Consider the following 20,578-nt stretch of genomic DNA (forward strand, 5'->3'; position numbering starts at 1 on the left):
TTCGTGGTGTATGAAAGACATGTTTAAAAAATATCACCAACGGCACTCTTCGGCTTTCTCTTCTTCTTTGAGTTGCGTCGTCTCTGTTTTTTATTTAAAAAGGGTATGTCCCAAGGCGGAAGCGCTATCATACGCTTCCGTTTTCTTTTAGACACGCCATTTCTTGTATATATTAGTCCTGAACCGTCTTGCTTTGCTTGGTTCGCCTCGTGTATCTTATTCACAACGGCCGTTGTGGCTTGCCCGATAACATCTTTCGCTATATTACGAACCGCTGTCTTCATATGCGGTTTAGCCAACTCTAAACCTCTCCGGAAAAGAGGAACAGCTTTTCTGAAAAGACTTCGAAAAATACCGCCTAAACCGCAGCCGTACATGTATGCGCTGCCGTGAAAACCTGGTAATCCATTACCGGCTTGAGATTTATAATATTGCGCATAGAGCCCCGGATCGCCATAATTTTTAACAGCGACCATTCTGCTTAGTTAATAAAATTCAGTTTTGCGGCGTCTGAAGTGTAGCTTCACGATCGCTTTCCCAAACTTAAATGCCATGTTCTCGTTTTGGTCGTTCTTTATCTCTATGGCTATCGTGTCAAAATGTGTTTTGCACAATGGTACGTAATCGGGTTTCTCGTATCGTATTGTGACAACCTCATTGTTATAACCCTTCATTTCAACAGTGCGAAGTAGCGGTACATAACTATCCCCGACCCGTTGGTGTTCGATAATGTCTGTGTACACGTACATCGTATATTGGCCGCCTTTGATGTCGGCGCATGGTTTAGAAATATTAGTTTTAGGCTGTAAACCCAGTATCCATGTCAGCTTAGAACCGGCGTGGATTTGATACAACAGTTTGCTGTCACATGTTACAACGCGTGCAAATGGATCATACGTTAGTCTTAATCCAACGTCCAGTTTCAGTTGTACAATTTCAGCGTTGATTACGTTCAGTAACGCCTCGATTGTTTCATAAAAACCGGGTTTAATGCACAAACTCGCGACTCTCGCCACCGGCTGGTCCGCCGTTCCATCCCATGATAATTGCAGTCTACAATCTTGTAAATCCAATGTATTCCACGTATGCGGGTATTGTATCTCAGTAAGTGCCACTTCCCATTCGCCATTTAAGTCTATCGGTTTAGCCAACTTTGTCGTATAGTTAGAAATCTTATTTTGCGGGAAGGTAACAGCCGATGCGTTGCTGGGTAAGGTTATGTAGAACGATTTGTCATCCATCGCTCGTCTTGTTAGATACTGATGATCTTTATATGTCTTTTATCACCGATGCTGCGACCCAACTGTTAAATTTTGCGGGGTAACCGCGCCACTTGACTAACGCGTATTTACGGCCTCTGACCGTCTTATTTTTTAAAATCTTTTCCACTTTGTAAACTCTGTTATAGTTTTTTGGTATGCTTTGAAGCTCTTCGGGGTAAAAACTACCTGTTATAACTTCACCGTACAGATCTGCCAACTTATAAAGCGGTTTAATCCCTTTAGTGTTCACACTATGTACAACAAAAATCTCCTCAGAAAAGCTCTGTTCGTAACCTTTCTGAAATATGTCCTTATATTTAGAAATACGGACGTGGTCACCGATTCCTAAACAAACTGGGGCTTTCTTACTTCTAAAGTAATCACCGTAGGTCGTTTTGAAGACACTCAACGCGTTAGAGTCATTCACATCGTTTGGAGCGCACTTAATCGTTCTATGGTATGTGTTATTATAGCTGCGTATGAAGTCTTGTAAAACGTCTATATATCTGTAGGTATTCTTTGCCGTGAAATAGCGCCACATGCGTGTTTTTAAAGTCCTATTGAAGCGCTCTATAACAGCCGCTTTCACATCGTTATTGGTCGTGAAATGTTTTATACCGTATTTTTCTAACACCTTTTTTAGGCTTCTGTTTAGAAACTCTTTACCATTATCGGTTTGTAGCTTCATCGGCACATCACCGCGCTGGAATATTTTTTCAAAAGCATTAGCGACTGTTGCTGCATTCTTAGCGGTCAGACTTTCACCCCACACCCTCTTACTGAATATATCGATGATTGTTAATATGTATTTAACGCCATCGTTGTATTTTGACAAATCTATCAGCGAGACCAAATCGCATTGCCACTGTTGGTTTATACCCGATACACAAATCATGTTCCTTTTATAGTTTTTTCTTGCTGGCTTGTGCAGCGTGTAGGCGTCTTGTTCTTGTAACCACTTTCTTACGTCGGATCTTTTAAATTTATTTTTAACCGACTCATAATATTTATCAATACCGCTAAAACTACCTGGTTTTAACACTGTGTAATATGCATCTTTCATCCGCCTGATTTGACGCGCCGCGTTGCGTGACATACTGCGACGGGGTGTTGCGCGACACTCTGCGACTGGTGTTACGCGACAATTTTTAATACGTTTTAATATCGAACACTATAAATTTATATTAATTTTATATTAAGCGATATAAAACACTATCATTTAATATTAAAAGGGGGCGGGTCCTAGGGCAAGGGGGCGTTAACAACTGTCAAGTTTGACAGAAAGGTTGACTTTATCTACTTACCCATATCCAAAGCTGCTTCTTTCATAAAAATAGCCATCTGTTTAATATGTGCAATATGGGATTTTTGCTCTCTAGATGCCAGTGAAAGATCATCCTCCAATGCATCAGCCCAGGCTGCCACTGCTTTTGCCATCCAGGCTGAAGCCATGGCTGGTCTTACAATTGCCCCAGACAAGGGGAAAATGGTTTTTAGAAAAACCATCTACAAGATAGATCCACAGTTATCTTGGCCTCTTTGCTGCGCCTAGGCACACCATGGTTTATTTACATAAACCCTTCATCTATAATACCACTTTTACACTCGCACTCCCGGGTCACTCCCGGGATGCTTCCCGGGATGCATCCCGGGATGCATTCCCGGGACTGACCCCTTTCACACTGCATTAAGACCTGGGATCGACCCGGGACAGCCCCATTTACACTGATCCCGGGATATCCCTGCAAATGCATTAGTATGTCATTAGAAATGGCCTTGGGCTCAGAAAAGATGACATCAGCTTTTCTGAGCCCAAGAAAGCTCCAATCCAAGTCCTTTTAACAGTCCCGGGATAGTGAATCCCGGGACGGACCCTTTCACACTACACAGCTTCCCGGGACGGTCCCGGGTTCAACCCTGCTTTTGACCTGGGATGAAATCCCGGGATGCTCGTCCCGGGAAATTGTCCATGTACCCATTTACACTGAGAAGAATCCCGGGATGATGCGCGTTCACGTGCAATATCCCGGGATTTTCCTGCGAGTGTAAAAGGGGTATTATTCTCAGCTGCAGTACAATACAGAGAACAATACAGCAGGGGATTAAGTCCGACTGCCCAGTCTCAGTTAATCCTATTAAAGGCCAAGATAAACGTGGACCCATCTGTACTTTCCTATCTGTAACATCATTTAATGATGTTGAAGGCAGAGGCAATGTACATTTTTCGCACCAATCGAATGACATGCGTATCTACTTTGGGAGCCACCTCCCTTTTTAAACAGTCCACATCTGGAAGAGGATAATGGGAATTCCATTTCTTTGGAATTCTAAACTTCTTACTGGGTGTTACCCAAGCCTCTTGCATAATCTCCATCAGCTGTTCTGACCCCGGAAATTCAGTCCTGATTGTTTTGGGACGTTTAAACACAGGTGCCTTGGATTTTAACAATTGCTCTGCTGCCTCCTGTAAGGACAGAATGGCTTTCATAGCACTAATTAGCTCAGGTATATCCAACGAGCTGGGACCGTCATCCTCATCTCTGTATGCAGACTCGGAATGCGAGGAATCCTCATCCTCCGAAGAGTCTCCATCTGAAACATGTGTAGACTGTGAAGATGTTGTTTCATGTCTGTGTCATTTACTTACCACAGGCCTCCCTTGAAACAGAGCATTGCCGGCCCTGCGACCGCCTCTACCTGATTGACAGGCAGAGGCGATCGCATTTTCCGCGGCCCCACACAAAGTGCAGGTGCATGCACAGGACAGGTGCTGCACATGCGCCAGCGGGGTGATCATAAAAATTCCGGTTGGATCGCGATTTGTGATCCAACCTGAATTAGACCGAATGTCTGTGCAAAAGAAGCCCATGGGGGTTTAACTTGAACCTGTGCCTGCCTTGGATTATTCAAGAGGCTTTGGTGAAAGCTAAAACAATTTGCACATAATCCATTTTGAACCAGATCCTGAGAGGTTAACCCAGATTTGCAAGACAAACATGAAATCAGTGTTGGTGCTGCTGGGGAGAGTTTATCCTCCTCACCCTTGCCTCTCTAATGATAAACAAATCACACACCTGTACAGTGTTAACTACACAATTTATGACAAATCACTTAAAAACTTGTTAAAGTGACACAATCCAATCCCTCCCTGATTTGCACCAGCATTGAGGATCGGAATACACAGAAACTGACAGAAAATAGTAAAGTCAGCAATCACACTAGCAGTCAGTCACAGGTTATACATTAGTATATTCAACTACAGATACATTTCAAGTATGTAGGAGAAACATTTTTACTGCATTACCTTATATAGGAGTTTAAACGTATTCAGTCGCACAGCGAAAGAAACCGCAGCAATAGTTTACACACTTGTATGCATCAGGCACTTATCAAACTACTCGTACTTAATGGTAGGTAGAGATTTAGGGGGTAATTCAGACCTGATCATAGCAGCAAATTTGTTAGCAGTTGTGCAAAACCATGTGCACTGCAGGGGGGACAGATATAACATGTGCAGAAAGAGTTAGATTTGGGTGGGGTGTGTTCAAACTGAAATTTAAATTGCAGTGTAAAAATAAAGCAGCCAGTATTTATCCTGCACAGAAACAATATAACCCACCCAAATATAAATCTCTCTGCAAATGTTATATATGCCACACCTGCAGTGCACATGGTTTATCCCATTAGCTAACAAATTTGCTGCTACGATCAGGTCTGAATTACCCCCTTAGAGCTGTATCACCCGGCTCAGGAGAGTGGGATACAGGGAGACTTCACCCCGCTTCCAGGGTCAATCAATACGTTAGTGAATGCTGAGTGGATCCAGACACCAATAGTGTACACAAACGCCCAGTGAACCTACAGTGAACACAGACGCCCAAGTGAACACCGACGCACCAGTCACACAGCCGCCTATGCTGAAACTGGGTCCTTTAGATACACAGCGTCTCAGACAGAAGCGGGAAATCAGTTCATTGCGGGAGACTCGGAGAAAACTGGTCATGAACCGGGGGGAGGGCATGTCACTAGGTAACGAAAGCCGGGACTAAACCAAACAGCGTGTAGGAACAACAAACAATAAAAAGCACACAATATAGACAATACATTAGCATGTTAAGCAAAAAGAAACGTAGACTCTCAGAATCATTAATGTGTTGTTAGAACAACCTAGTTTAAAAATATCAAAAGATTTCAGCAGCTAAATAGCTATCTTCTGTTTGAATATATCAAATTATTTGTGCTTTATTCTAATTTCCCTGTGCGGCGCTATGGACACTTTCTGGCACCACATAAATAAATGATAATAAGCAGAAAAATCAGCACAAAACTGCCAATGTCATAGATTGGTGTTTGTGTAAGCATTGCATTCCCAAGACAGATAATCCTAGCCTTAGACACCTAAGGGGAGATGTATCAGAGCCTGGAGACTAGAGAGAGATAAAGTAGATGAGATAAACTACCAGCCAATCAGCTCCTAACTGCCATGTTACAGGCTGTTTTTGAAAAATTACAGTTAAGAGCTGGTTGGCTGCCCCTTTATCTCTAGGCCAGAGGTTCTCAAACTCGGTCCTCGGGGGCCCACACAGTGCATGTTTTGCAGGTCTCCTCACAGAATCGCAAGTGAAATAATTAGCTCCACCTGTGGACCTTTTAAAATGTGTCAGTGAGTAATTAATACACCTGTGCACCTGCTGGGTTACCTGCAAAACATGCACTGTGTGGGCTCCCGAGGACTGAGTTTGAGAACCTCTGCTCTAGGCTTACCACACTGTCCCTGGGCTGGCTGATGTCAAGCCTGCATTTCATCTGGCTTTAATCAGCTAGAGAACCTGTGTAATCCATAAGTGATTAGATCAGGCATTCCCAACCAGGGTCCTCAAGGCACACCAACAGTGCAGGTTTTACTGATATCCAAGCTGCAGCACAGATGGTTAAATCAAAATAACTGAGCTACTAATTAAGTCACCTGTGCTGAAGCCTGGATATCACTAAAACCTGCACTGTTAGTGTGCCTTGAGGACCGTGGTTGGGAATGCCTGGTTTAGATTTAAGGGGATAGTATGGAAAGCCTATTTATCTTTCTCCACTTTATCTCTCTCCAAGGCTTAGTACATCTGCCCCATATCACAGAAATGTAGTTAGACACTTATGGAGCTGACAGGAGACACTAATGATCTGCACCCACACCTGTAACTCCTCCTCCTGAGCCCTAGATAGGGGAGGGACAGAGCAGGTCACATGTGAGGCAGCCCCTATAAAAGCCAGGGTGCCCTGAGGCAGGAAGCAGCAGTCAGGAAGGAGCCAGGAGGTTGTGCAGAGCTCAGGATATTGGAATACTGGTAACCACTGGAACACCATCTAATCATCACCATTTGATGGCTGCAAACATTGGAATGCTGTCATTGAATGGTTGAAATATTAGTAGTTGTAAGGGAACCATTGATGGTCTGTAACCATCAGGCAGTGATATCCATTCCTGAATAACTGCTGCCTTCTGTGCTCTTACATGTGTGTATCTTATGTTTCCTAGGGGGCTGACTGTTAATATGGCAGAGATAGTAGAGCAGCAGGTAAGTACAGTGTGTGGTGACACTATGGTATAGGTGAGGCTGGAGAATGGTAATGTGGATTCCTGGAGATGGTCATATGCCCTGTACTGGAAGTCCTGTCCTTAATGTGTCTCCCCCTCCAATATCCTCCTCACTGCTCCTCCCCCAGTCTACCTAACATTTACCCTTAATATTTGGGAAGTATGCTTGCTCACCTCATGCATACCTCCCAACTTTTAGGATGCTGATAGTGGGACTCTTGCGTGGTGGGGGCGTGGCCTTGATCGTGATGGGTGTGGCCACACGAGTGGGTGTGGCCTAGTGAAATGGTCCGTTTTTTCCCCTTTTGGGGGCGTGCCCAACGCTCTCCCAGCAGCTGGGCAGCCTCCGCTCCCCTCCTAGCTCTGAATACATGCCGTGCGCACAGCATGTATTCAGTGATCACCGGCTGCTTTGCAGAGCAGCGGGTGATCAAAGCCTCCCCTAACTGCCCCCCCACCCGCGGGACACTGCTGCCCGCGGGTGGGACAGCGGGACAGGGTCCAAATAGCGGGACTGTCCCGCTGAAAGCGGGACAGTTGGGAGGTATGCTCATGCCATATGCAGTTAATAGTGTGCTCCTCTAAACCCAGATCCCCCAAACTCTGCCATTACAGTCCAAGATTTAAGAATATCTATGCTTGAGCCTAGATTATTAAATCAAATGGACTGAGGTACTAGTTAAGTCCCCTGTGGTCAAGCATGGATATTAAAACCTGGACTGTAATTGCAGACTCTGGGGAAACTTCTCTAAACCATACTATGACAGCAGTGCGGGAATATTGTATGTAACCTAAGCACAGAATGGTGTATATTTGCTCCTGTTCATTTTAAGTAATGGTGGTGGTCTATTAACCCCTCTAACAGTGCAGCCAGATCTTGCATGTGTATTGTCTGCTGCAGTCCCTGACTGATCAACTGGGCCACCTGGAGTCCTGACATTACTGGTGCTACCAACTTGTCTACTACACAACTGACTGCTGCATCTCAAACTCCCACTTGTGTTTAAAAACAAACCAAAACCGGGTGGTAATTGCCAATGTTATAGGTCACAACTGAAAGCACTAAATGTGCACCCTGAGCCCTGTCCCCAGGTGTAGCCTCCTGGTCTGCTCAGAGAGGAACCCAGCTGTACGGTATTGGACTAACTCTGGCTGTTTCTCCTGTAGAACGTTGTGGTCAGGTTGATCAACCTCCCCTTGGTGAGCTCAACGTATGACATGGTGTCTTCTGCCTATATCAACGCCAAAGATAATCACCCCTACCTAAAATCTGTGTGCAATGTAGCGGAGAGGAGTGTGGAGAACATCACGTCGGTGGCTGTGACCAGCGCCAGGCCAATCCTGCAGAGACTGGAGCCTCAGAGTAGGTTTTGAGTCTTTCTGAAAACTTTCTTTAAGGTGGACACTTATCAAAGCTTAGAGATAAGTGGCAGTTAAAGGCTAATTGGCTGGCACTTTACCGGTCTCTAATACCCCTTTTCTCTGACGTCCTAGTGGATGCTGGGAACTCTGTAAGGACCATGGGGAATAGCGGGCTCCGGAGGAGACTGGGCACTCTAAGAAAGAATTAGGACTACCTGGTGTGCACTGGCTCCTCCCTCTATGCCCCTCCTCCAGACCTCAGTTAGAATCTGTGCCCGGCTCGAGCTGGATGCACACTAGGGGCTCTCCTGAGCTTCTAGAAAAGAAAGTATATTTAGGTTTTTTATTTTCAGTGAGATCTGCTGGCAGACTCACTGCTACGTGGGACTTAGGGGAGAGAAGCGAACCTACCTGCTTGCAGCTAGCTTGGGCTTCTAGGCTACTGGACACCATTAGCTCCAGAGGGATCGAACACAGGCCCAGCCTCGGTCGTCCGGTCCCGGAGCCGCGCCGCCATCCCCCATGCAGAGCAAGAAGAACGTCCAGGAAATCGGCGGCTGAAGACTCCGGTCTTCATTAAGGTAGTGCACAGCACTGCAGCTGTGCGCCATTGCTCCCCATGCACACCTCACACTCCGGTCACTGATGGGTGCAGGGCGCTGGGGGGGGGGCGCCCTGGGCTGCAATAAGATTACCTTACATTGGCAAAAAAATACACATAATATAGTCATTAAGACTATATATGTGTAAAATCCCCTGCCATATAGCCATAAAAAAAAAAGCGGGAGAAGTCCGCCGTGAAGGGGGCGGGGCTATCTCCCTCAGCACACTGGCGCCATTTCCTCACAGCTCCGCTGGAAGGACGTTCCCCAGGCTCTCCCCTGCAGTTTCCAGGCTCAATAGGGTAAAAAAAGAGAGGGGGGGCACTAAATTTAGGTGCAAATACACTATATATATATATATAATCTGCTATAGGGTAAAACCACTCATTATAGTGTACATCCCTGTGATTTATAGCGCTGTGGTGTGTGCTGGCATACTGTCTCCCCAAAGGACTTTGTGGGGTCCTGTCCTCAGTCAGAGCATTCCCTGTGTGTGTGGAGTGTCTGTACGGCTGTGTCGTCATGTTTGATGAGGAGGCTTATGTGGAGGTGGAACAGGTGCCGATAAATGTGATGTCACCCCCTGTGTGGTCGACGCCTGAGTGGATGGATATGTGGAAGGAATTACGTGACCGTGTCAACTCCTTACATAAGAGGTTTGATGACATAGCAGATGTGGGACCGCCGGCTTCTCAGTCCGTGCCTGCCCAGGCGTCTCAAAAGCCATCAGGGGCTCAAAAACGCCCGCTACCTCAGATGGCAGACACAGATGTTGACACGGATACTGACTCCAGTGTCGACGACGATGAGACTAGTGTACATTCCAATAGGGCCATCCGTTACATGATTACGGCAATGAAAAATGTGTTGCACATTTCTGACTAACCCTGGTACCACAAAAAAGGGTATTATGTTTGGGGAGAAAAAGCAACCTGTGGTTTTTCCCCCTTCTGAAGAGTTAAATGAAGTGTGTGATGAAGCGTGGGTTTCCCCCGATAAGAAACTGGTAACTTCCAAAAAGTTACTAAGGGCGTACCCTTTCCTGCCAGAGGATAGGATACGTTGGGAGACATCCCCTAGGGTGGATAAAGCGCTCACACGCTTGTCAAAGAAGGTGGCACTACCGTCTCCGGATACGGCCGCCCTAAAGGAGCCTGCGGATAGAAAGCAGGAGGCTATCCTGAAGTCTGTATATACACACTCGGGTATTATACTGAGACCGGCTATTGCTTCAGCATGGATGTGCAGTGCTGCAGCTGCGTGGTCAGATACCCTGTCTGATAACATTGATACCCTTGACAGGGACACTATATTGCTAATTGTAGAGCATATTAAAGATGTCTTATACATGAGAGATGCACAGAGGGATATTTGCCAACTGGCATCTAGAATAAATGCAATGTCCATTTCTGCCAGGAGAGTATTATGGACTCGGCAGTGGACAGGTGATGCGGATTCTAAAAGGCACATGGAGGTTTTGCCTTAAAAGGGTGAGGAATTGTTTGGGGATGGTCTCTCGGACCTCGTTTCCACAGCGACGGCTGGGAAGTCGACAGTTTTACCCCATGTTCCCTCACAGCCAAAGAAAGCACCGTATTATCAGGTACAGTCCTTTCGGCCCCAGAAAGGCAAGCGGGTTAAAGAGGCGTCCTTTCTGCCCAGAGGCAGAGGTAGGGGGAAAAAGCTGCACCAAACAGCCAGTTCCCAGGAACAAAAGTCCTCTCCCGCTTCCTCTAAGTCCACCGCATGACGCTGGGGCTCCACAGGTGGAGCCAGGTGTGGTGGGGGCCCGTCTCCGGAACTTCAGCGACCAGTGGGTTCGCTCACGGGTGGATCCCTGGATTCTACAAATGGTATCTCAGGGGTACAAGCTGGAATTCGAGACGTATCCCCCTCGCCGTTTCCTCAAATCAGCCTTACCAACTACTCCCCCAGACAGGAAGGCGGTGCTGGAGGCGATTCACAAGCTGTACTCCCAGCAGGTGATAACCAAAGTACCCCTCCAACAGGGACGGGGTTACTATTCCACAATGTTTGTGGTACCGAAACCGGACGGTTCGGTGAGACCCATTTTAAATTTGAAATCCTTGAACACTTATATAAGAAGGTTCAAGTTCAAAATGGAATCGCTCAGGGCGGTTATTGCAAGCCTGGACGAAGGGGATTCCATGGTATCACTGGACATCAAGGATGCTTACCTGCATGTCCCCATTTACCCTCCTCACCAGGAGTACCTCAGATTTGTGGTACAGGACTGTCATTACCAATTCCAGACGTTGCCGTTTGGTCTGTCCACGGCACCGAGGGTATTTACCAAGGTAATGGCCGAAATGATGATACTCCTTCGAAAAAGGAGTTATAATTATCCCGTACTTGGACGATCTCCTTATAAAGGCGAGGTCCAGGGAACAGTTGTTGATCGGAGTAGCACTAGCTCGGGAAGTGCTACAACAGCACGGCTGGATCCTGAATATTCCAAAGTCGCAGCTGGTTCCTACAACGCGTCTACTGTTCCTGGGGATGGTTCAGGACACAGAACAGAAAAAGGTGTTTCTCCCGGAGGAGAAGGCCAAGGAGTAGTCATCTCTAGTCAGACCTCCTAAAACCAAAACAGGTGTCGGTGCACCACTGCACGTGAGTCCTGGGAAAGATGGTAGCTTCTTACGAAGCAATTCCATTCGGAAGGTTCCATGCAAGGATCTTTCAGTGGAATCTGTTGGACAAGTGGTCCGGATCGCATCTTCAGATGCATCGGCTGATAACCCTGTCTCCAAGGACCAGGGTGTCGCTGTTGTGGTGGCTGCAGAGTGCTCATCTTCTAGAGGGCCGCAGATTCGGCATACAGGACTGGGTCCTGGTGACCACGGATGCCAGCCTTCGAGGTTGGGGGGCAGTCGCACAGGGAAGAAACTTCCAAGGACTATGGACGAGTCAGGAGACTTCCCTACACATAAATATTCTGGAACTAAGGGCCATTTACAATGCCCTAAGTCAGGCGAGACCCCTGCTTCAACACCAGCCGGTGCTGATCCAGTCAGACAACATCACGGCGGTCACCCATGTAAACAGTCAGGGCGGCACAAGAAGCAGGATGGCGATGGCAGAAACCACAAGGATTCTCCGATGGGTGGAAAATCATGTGTTAGCACTGTCAGCAGTGTTCATTCCGGGAGTGGACAACTGGGAAGCAGACTTCCTCAGCAGGCACGACCTCCACCCGGGAGAGTAGGGACTTCAACCAGAAGTCTTCCAAATGATTGTACACCGTTGGGAAAGGCCACAGGTGGACATGATGGCGTCCTGCCTCAACAAAAAGCTAAAAAGATATTGCGCCAGGTCAAGGGACCCTCAGGCGATAGCTGTGGACGCTCTAGTGACACCGTGGGTGTACCAGTCGGTTTATGTGTTCCCTCCTCTGCCTCTCATACCCAAGGTACTGAGAATAATAAGAAGGAGAGGAGTAAGAACTATACTTGTGGTTCTGGATTGGCCAAGAAGAGCTTGGTACCCAGAACTTCAAGAAATTATCTCAGAGGACCCATGGCCTCTGCCGCTCAGACAGGACCTGCTGCAGCAGGGGCCCTGTCTGTTCCAAGACTTACCGCGGCTGCGTTTGACGGCATGGTGGTTGAACACCGGATCCTAAAAGAAAAGGGCATTCCGGAGGAAGTCATTCCTACGCTGATTAAAGCTAGGAAAGATGTGACCATAAGACATTATCACCGCATATGGCGAAAATATGTTGCTTGGTGTGAGGCCAGGAAGGCCCCAACGGAGGAATTTCAGCTCTGTCGATTTCTGCACTTCCTACAGTCAGGAGTGACTATGGGCCTAAAATTGGGTTCCATTAAGGTCCAGATCTCGGCTCTGTCGATTTTCTTCCAAAAAGAACTGGCTTCACTGCCTGAAGTTCAGACTTTTGTTAAAGGAGTGCTGCATATTCAGCCCCCTTTTGTGCCTTCAGTGGCACCGTGGGATCTCAACGTGGTGTTGATTTCCTCAAGTCGCATTGGTTTGAGCCACTTAAAACCGTGGAGCTAAAATACCTCACGTGGAAAGTGGTCATGCTGTTGGCCTTGGCCAGGCGTGTATCAGAATTGGCGGCTTTGTCATGTAAAAGCCCTTATCTGATTTTTCATATGGATAGGGCGGAATTGAGGACTCGTTCCCAATTCCTTCCTAAGGTGGTTTAAGCTTTTCATGTGAACCAACCTATTGTGGTGCCTGCGGCTACTCGGGACTTGGAGGCTTCCAAGTTACTGGACGTAGTCAGGGCCCTGAAAATGTTTCCAGGATGGCTGGAGTCAGGAAAACTGACTTGCTATTTATCCTGTATGCACCCAACAAGCTGGGTGCTCCTGCTTCTAAGCAGACTATTGCTTGCTGGATCTGTAGCACGATTCAACTTGCACATTCTGCGGCTGGACTACCGCATCCTAAATCTGTAAAAGCCCATTCCACGAGGAAAGTGGGCTCTTCTTGGGCGGCTGCCCGAGGGGTCTCTGCTTTACAACTTTGTCGAGCTGCTACTTGGTCGGGTTCAAACACGTTTGCAAAATTCTACAAGTTTGATACCCTGGCTGAGGAGGACCTTGAGTTTGCTCATTCGGTGCTGCAGAGTCATCCGCACTCTCCCGCCCGTTTGGGAGCTTTGGTATAATCCCCATGGTCCTTACGGAGTTCCCAGCATCCACTAGGACGTCAGAGAAAATAAGAATTTACTCACCGGTAATTCTATTTCTCGTAGTCCGTAGTGGATGCCGGGCGCCCATCCCAAGTGCGGATTGTCTGCGATACTTGTATATAGTTATTGCCTAACTAAAGGGTTATTGTTATGAGCCATCTGTTCGTGAGGCTCAGTTGTTGTTGTTCATACTGTTAACTGGATATAGTATCACGAGTTGTACGGTGTGATTGGTGTGGCTGGTATGAGTCTTACCCGGGATTCCAAATCCTTTCCTTATTGTGTCAGCTCTTCCGGGCACAGTTTCCCTAACTGATGTCTGGAGGAGGGGCATAGAGGGAGGAGCCAGTGCACACCAGGTAGTCCTAATTCTTTCTTAGTGCCCAGTCTCCTTCGGAGCCCGCTATTCCCCATGGTCCTTACGGAGTTCACAGCATCCACTACGGACTACGAGAAATAGAATTACCGGTGAGTAAATTCTTATTTTCCACCTGTAGCATGGGTTGCAGCCGGGAGCTTGACACAGCTGCGACCTGTGCTACAGCCCCTTTCCCACTGCGCTCACCAACCCGGTATATTACTAGGTTGGTGACGTGGCGCTGGGAGATCACATGATCTCCCAGCGCCGCCCTTCCATACACTGAACGGGAGCCGTGTCGCGTCGACACTGCTCCCGTTCACACTACACAGCTTACCGGGTTGGACACGTGTTCAACCCGGCAAGCTACCCGGGTTGGATTCCCGGATCACTTGATCTGGGAATTTGCAGGGGGGGCCGTTTCCAATAGGAAAAAACACGGGTAAATGTGTGGGGTTGCACATTTACCAATGTTTTTAAAGCTAGGGGAATAAGCCTTGATACCCCTAATATTAGGTCCAGTCTTACTGACTCCCCTGCACTCACTCTTGACAGACATGTCAGTATTTGACAGCCTAGTATGTCCTTAATTAAAATACACATACAGTAAATACTCTGTATTCTGCTTGTCATCCAGTTGCTGATAATTACCTCTTATATGTTGTCTTTCTCTTACAATGAGGAGAGCACTGGATTTAGTTGGTGTAGCAGTAAAATACTGACATACAGTCCTGTATGTTGTAAATACGGTCTCCTACCATGCAAAGAACAAGCCCATTTTAAATCCCCTTCGTATAGAAAGTAGGCTAAATATTGTCTTTTAGACAAGGGACAGCCAAAGCTGGGCTTGGAATTGATGGTACCATTGGTGGTTAACATTGATGTTATATAACAATTGATGGCTTCACCCACCGATCGTTAACCCCCATCTATTACTCACAGGGATGCAGGCCAATCAGGGGGTGGCATTAGGCTCCATGTCCTGGCACCAAATGGGCAATAACATTGGGGCTCTGTACCATTTATGGTGGAGAGCCATTGGATCTCATCGATGGCTTGTAATCATTGATGGCCTACTCCATTTAGATTAGAGATGAGCAATTTAGATGCTTACTTGGTGCAATTTACTGTTTTATAAATGGCTTTATTTATTTTATTTTTTTTGTCAAACCCTTTAGTTGCCCTGGCTAACAACATTGCATGTATAGGATTGGATAAGATTGAGGTGAAGCTGCCCATTCTCTACCAGCCTACTGACAAGGTAACTTTACAGCCCAGCAGCTATAACTGAATATCCTACACATAGGATAACATGCGTTACACAGGTGTGTTGTATAAATGTTATCTGCAGTACCTGTGTCCTCCTCTAGGTGGTCTCCACTGCCTCTGAGGCAGTTCTTGGTGCTAAGGATGTGGTCGTACAGAGTATATCGGGAGTAGTTGGCAGAACTAAGGGAGCTGTGCAGGATGGTGTAGAGATGACCAAGGCCGCTGTGAATGGGGGCATTAGCACCGTTATGGGGAGCCGTGTAGCACAGATGGTGAGCAGCCGTGTGGACACTGCACTGACTACATCGGAGAGTCTCCTGGAACAATACCTGCCACCCACGGATGAGGAGCTGGGTAAGCTGGAACTGATGTGAGCAGTATATTCATGAACTAACACTTGGCCTACTGGGCCACAAAGTATAACTATAGCCACACAACTCTTACTAGACCACTGACAGGCCAGCTGTAAAGCTAAGTCAGACGGTTAAATGGGTTTGTTATATTTCAAGCTTCTATATATTTCTTTTCAGCGAAGGAAGCCACAAAAACGGAGGGGTTTGAAGTGGCAGCCAGAAAGCCAAGTTACTACGTTCGCTTGGGGTCGCTCTCTACCAAGGCCCGTAAACGTGCTTATCAGCAAGCCCTGACACGAATGATGGAGGGCAAATGCCGGAGCCAGGAGGCCATTGCTCAGCTACAGAACACCATTGATCTGGTCAGTTGTGGAGGATTTATAACCATGGCCACCTCCTGTCCAGTATCCCCCTCACTGCCCTAAATATAGCTGTAAAGGACTTTTGTTTCTAATAAGCAACATCTACGATCTTGCTCTTAAGGTGAAGAAATGAGCTCATAAACACTTCCCTGGTCTGGTTGTATCAGATGTGATGGTGCTAGGCTGGGCTACCCCTGACATGGTTACATCTGATGCAGTGAGTCCAACGCCCAGTGGGTGGCTGCCAGAAGTCAATATTCCAGCAGCTGTTAATCTCTGCAAGATCACCTGGCCCATTTGCACCCTCTTTGTCCCCCAAACACTGCTGTATGCAGTGATGGGGCAGCACCACCACCTGGTGGCAGCAGAGGGACAGCTGCTGGGGAAACACAATACAGCACCTCCACTTCCCCAGTGTTACATACCCAGCAGCTGCCAGGACATAGGAACACAGAGGGCAGTCGAGAGCTTGGATGGGCCCAGGTACTTTTCAAGGGGTGTGGCCTAATCACAGGATGTGTGGTCATGTACCCTTAGAAAAAAATATTGAGAAATTGTACTTTAATCTCCTCCATGGCCACACTGCAGCCCAGTACACAGCCTGTGCTGGGCTAAGGAAAAGAGCAGCTGCTGCTAGGGAAGGGGGCCTGGGCAACTTGTACCCTCCCCCATCCCCTCTCAGCACCACTAGGTACACCGCTGCCTTCTACAGCATTCACCTATGAGCATTGTTTTTAGTTTTACCTATATCTGTTACTGACTAATTTTAATGACATTTTTTTTTTTTTTTTTTTTTTATGGGATCCCATATTGATAGGGTCACCTGTAAGTTCATGCACAGTACAACATAAAAATTGCTGTAGAGACACAGAATCGGATAGTGTGTATATATGTTTTATATTATATTACTGAAAATGTCTTTGCCTAATGCAATCATAAAAATAATTCTGAGTTTAAGTGATAAACTGGATGATTAAAGTGATTAAAGGCTTCTCATCTTTTAGATTGAGTTTGCAAGAAAGAACATGAATGGTGCCAACCAGAAGATACATGATGCTCAGGATAGGATGTACCACGCATGGGTGGAATGGACTAAAAGCACAGGACAGCAAGCTAGTGGGGAGGCTGAGAGCGTGGAGGTAAGCTCCTCTACTGGTGTACATGCCAGGTGTCTAGTACTGAGTAGGTAATGCATAGAAATAATACTCTGATGCTCTAACATGTAACTTCTTGTTTTTCAGCAAATTGAATCACGCACTTTGACTATTGTCCGGCATCTGACTCTACAACTGCAAACCACCTGTCTCTCCCTGGTGACCAGTGTCCAAGGCCTTCCGCAGAACATCCAGAGCAAGGCTCAGAACATCAGTGTCATGGCTACTGAGGTCTATCAGAACTTCCGTTCTGCCTCCTCCATCAGAGACATGTCTGACGGCCTCTTATCCACCAGCAAGGAGCAATTCACCAAGATGAAGAGTTCTATGGATGATGTCATGGATTACTTGGTTAATAACACACCACTAAACTGGCTGGTCAGCCCTTTTTACCCACAGATGGCTGGCTACCCACATGGGGAGGAAGAAGCTGACGTGACAGACTCTGCTAATAGGGATGACTGACCGCACTTCAGTCTACAGTCACTTTGTACCAAATTCACTCAAGTGGGCTATAACTGATGTGTAGTGGCAAATGTGTCATGTAGCTTTACTGTATACTTTCACTCATATTTTTAAATGCTGCTTGGTTAAACCTGTATTGTTTCATCCTCCACAGTCAATTATGTTGTGCACTTTTATATTAAATATTTCTGCAGTAATGGTCTGTGTTCACGATGAAGCTTAGTACGCAACTCTTTAAATGTTAACGTTATGTCACTTGGAATGGGGGTAGGGGTGTTAGTAACCAAATATTGCAGACTTCCTGTGCAGTTCTATGGGGTGTAAAGGGGAAAAACCTGATGCCAGTCACAAGGATAAATGTTCTGATGCATCACATCACTGCTACTGGGTGATTCCTTAATATGTAACGGACATCAGAGCGAAGTAACTGATCAATTAGGACTTCAGTAAACTTTATGGGTGGTAAGACTTGAGCAGGAACTATCATTACACAACTGGGCCTCAGGTATATTCATTGCTTATGTTCTATAACTTGACAGGGCTATGACTTCACTGTACATGCATGCTCTGCTCCTCAAGGCTCGGCTCATTGGGGCTCTGACAATTAACTTGGCTTGAAACAAAACAATTAGTGTCGCATTTTAAAATTCAGTCCCCCCACAACTGAACTAAAAAAATTCTGAATTACAGCTTCACTAGTGTTGTGCAATCGATCACTGGCTAATCAAGTTATTGAAGGTAAGTCTACCATAACTACATATTTTTCCTGCATGGTCCACAGATTATCCACATGATAAACACTGGGTTGTCCCAAATCAATTATACTAGAGGAGTTGCTCCTGATTGGACAGCGACATCCTTTGCCTGAATGCAGCATCCTGAAAGGCAAAGGCATAATGTCTAATGAATGTGTTATGTAAGGCAGCCATATGGTCTTCCATTATCTGTTCAGCTGAAGCACCACGTTGTGCTGCCCATGATGGGCCTACCTTACGTGTAGAGTGAGCAGAGTCATTAGCCGGAATAGGGAGATCAGCTTGAGAATATGCTTCTGAAATCATCCGAAGCCACCTCGCCAGTGTCTGCTTGTCAGCAGGCCATCCTCTCTTCGTTCTCTACGGATTTCACAAGAGAGTATCTGTCTTTCTGATGGCACTAGTATGATCCACATAGATCCTTAAAGCACAGACTACATCCAATGATGCCTCTCCCGCAGAAAGGTTCAGCCCTTGGAAAGCTGGTACTACAATTTCTTCGTTAAGGTGTAATTTAGACACCACCTTAGCAAGATATCCAGATTTGGTTCTGAGAACCACTCTATCTGGATGAAATATAAGAAGAGGATGGTGACGTAACAATGCCCCTAAGTCTGAAACTCTTCTAGCTGAAGCAAGAGCCAGTAGAAAGAGAACTTTAGCTGTCAACTATTTAAGGTTCAAATGGGGTAACTTGAAGCGCCTTTAGGATTAAACCTAGATCGCAAGTAGCTGTAGGAGGAACAAAAGGAGGTTGGATGTAAAGCATTCCTTGGGGGGAAAAAAGTGCGAACATCCTGCAGGTTAGCAATTTTCTTTTGAAACCATAGTCTATGCTGACACCTGAACTCTCAAGGAAGCCACCCGTAGACCTTTGTCCATTCCTGCCTGAAGGAATGCTAGGACTCTGAAAGACCTATGGTCAAATTTCCAGTCATTGCACCATTGAATATTCGGTAATAAATGTGAGCGGAGGATGGTGTCCTTGCTCTAAGCATTGTTTGAATTACCTGTTGTGAGAATACTCTTGCTTTCAGGATGGAAGTCTTAAGAGCCACGCCGTCAAAGACAGCCGATCTAAGTGCTTGCAGTGTCGGACTGGGGCATGTAGGGCCCACCGGGGGGGAATTCAGTGGTAGGGGCCCATGTTTAGGGGTGTGGCCAGTATCTTGAGTGTGTGTGCCCAGCCACAACATTGATTTGCCTAACCATTTTGCAAGTGTTGGTCCCCTAGATAAATATGTACAGTAAATACTGTAGTGCATGTAAGATAATGTACTAGAATAGTAACAGCACAGTCTGAAACCTGATCTCTTGAGGAGGGGGTGGGTCCCCAGGCAGTAGGGCGCATCGGTGAGTAAACCCTGTACCCCTGTGGGCCAGTCCAACCCTGAGTGCTTGTAATAGAAAGGACCCTGAGACAGTAGATCTGGATATTGAGGGAGTAGGAACGGAGTATCCACCGACAGCCTCTGCAGATATGTGTACCAATGTCTTCTGGGCCAAGCTGGAGCTATTAGTATCATGGCACCCTTTCCCTGTTTTACCTTTCTCATCACCCTAAGCAACAGGGCGATCGGTGGAAACACATGGGCCAGATGAAAGTCCCATCTTACTGACAGGGCATCCACAAAGGTCACTTTGGGAACCTTTGTCCTTGACCCGTATGCAGGAACTTTGTTGTTCTGACGAGAAGCCATGAGATCTATCTCTGGTAACCCCCACTTTCTCTGACATCCTAGTGGATGCTGGGAACTCCGTAAGGACCATGGGGAATAGCGGCTCCGCAGGAGACTGGGCACAAATAGAAAGCTTTAGTACTACCTGGTGTGCACTGGCTCCTCCCCCTATGACCCTCCTCCAAGCCTCAGTTAGATTTTTGTGCCCGAACGAGAAGGGTGCACACTAGGGGCTCTCCTGAGCTTCTTAGTGAAAGTTTTAGTTTAGGTTTTTTATTTTCAGTGAGATCTGCTGGCAACAGGCTCACTGCATCGAGGGACTAAGGGGAGAAGAAGCGAACTCACCTGCGTGCAGAGTGGATTGGGCTTCTTGGCTACTGGACACCATTAGCTCCAGAGGGACCGCTCACAGGCCCAGCCTTGGAGCTCGGTCCCAGAGCCGCGCCGCCGGCCCCCTTACAGAGCCAGAAGCAAGAAGAGTCCGGCAAATCGGCGGCAGAAGACATCCTGTCTTCCACAAGGTAGCGCACAGCACTGCAGCTGTGTGCCATTGCTTCTCAGCACACTTCACACTCCGGTCACTGAGGGTGCAGGGCGCTAGGGGGGGGCGCCCTGAGCAGCAATAGAAACACCTTGGCTGGCTAAAAATACATCACATATAGCTCCTGGGCTATATGGATGAA

General features: G+C 46.9%; 1 protein-coding gene across 2 annotated transcripts; it reads left to right on the forward strand.

Annotated features, from left to right (window-relative positions):
- The first annotated feature begins 6,521 nt into the window (after positions 1-6,521).
- LOC135055097 (perilipin-2-like) lies at positions 6,522-17,658 on the forward strand. 2 transcript variants are annotated; one of them, XM_063958745.1, is made up of 8 exons: positions 6,522-6,601; positions 6,793-6,832; positions 8,020-8,215; positions 15,037-15,119; positions 15,229-15,481; positions 15,658-15,842; positions 16,847-16,981; positions 17,084-17,658. In XM_063958745.1, the coding sequence occupies exons 2-8, from the start codon at positions 6,809-6,811 to the stop codon at positions 17,459-17,461; spliced, it is 1,254 nt and encodes a 417-aa protein (XP_063814815.1). In that variant the 5' UTR covers positions 6,522-6,601; positions 6,793-6,808; the 3' UTR covers positions 17,462-17,658. The 2 variants fall into 2 exon arrangements, with proteins under 2 accessions (XP_063814815.1, XP_063814822.1); XM_063958752.1 differs by lacking the exon at positions 6,522-6,601 and adding an exon at positions 6,669-6,689.
- The last annotated feature ends 2,920 nt before the right edge of the window (positions 17,659-20,578 follow it).

Source organism: Pseudophryne corroboree, chromosome 1, assembly GCF_028390025.1.
Source record: "Pseudophryne corroboree isolate aPseCor3 chromosome 1, aPseCor3.hap2, whole genome shotgun sequence".
Classification (NCBI taxonomy): Eukaryota; Metazoa; Chordata; class Amphibia; order Anura; family Myobatrachidae; genus Pseudophryne; species Pseudophryne corroboree.

Bases quoted from the DNA above. Each gene is read 5' to 3' on its own strand.
- LOC135055097 (XM_063958745.1), top strand. From the start codon at position 6,809: ATGGCAGAGATAGTAGAGCAGCAG. The intron at 15,482-15,657 runs GTAAGCTGGAAC...ATTTCTTTTCAG, and splicing joins ACCCACGGATGAGGAGCTGG to CGAAGGAAGCCACAAAAACG. The intron at 16,982-17,083 runs GTAAGCTCCTCT...CTTGTTTTTCAG, and splicing joins GGGAGGCTGAGAGCGTGGAG to CAAATTGAATCACGCACTTT.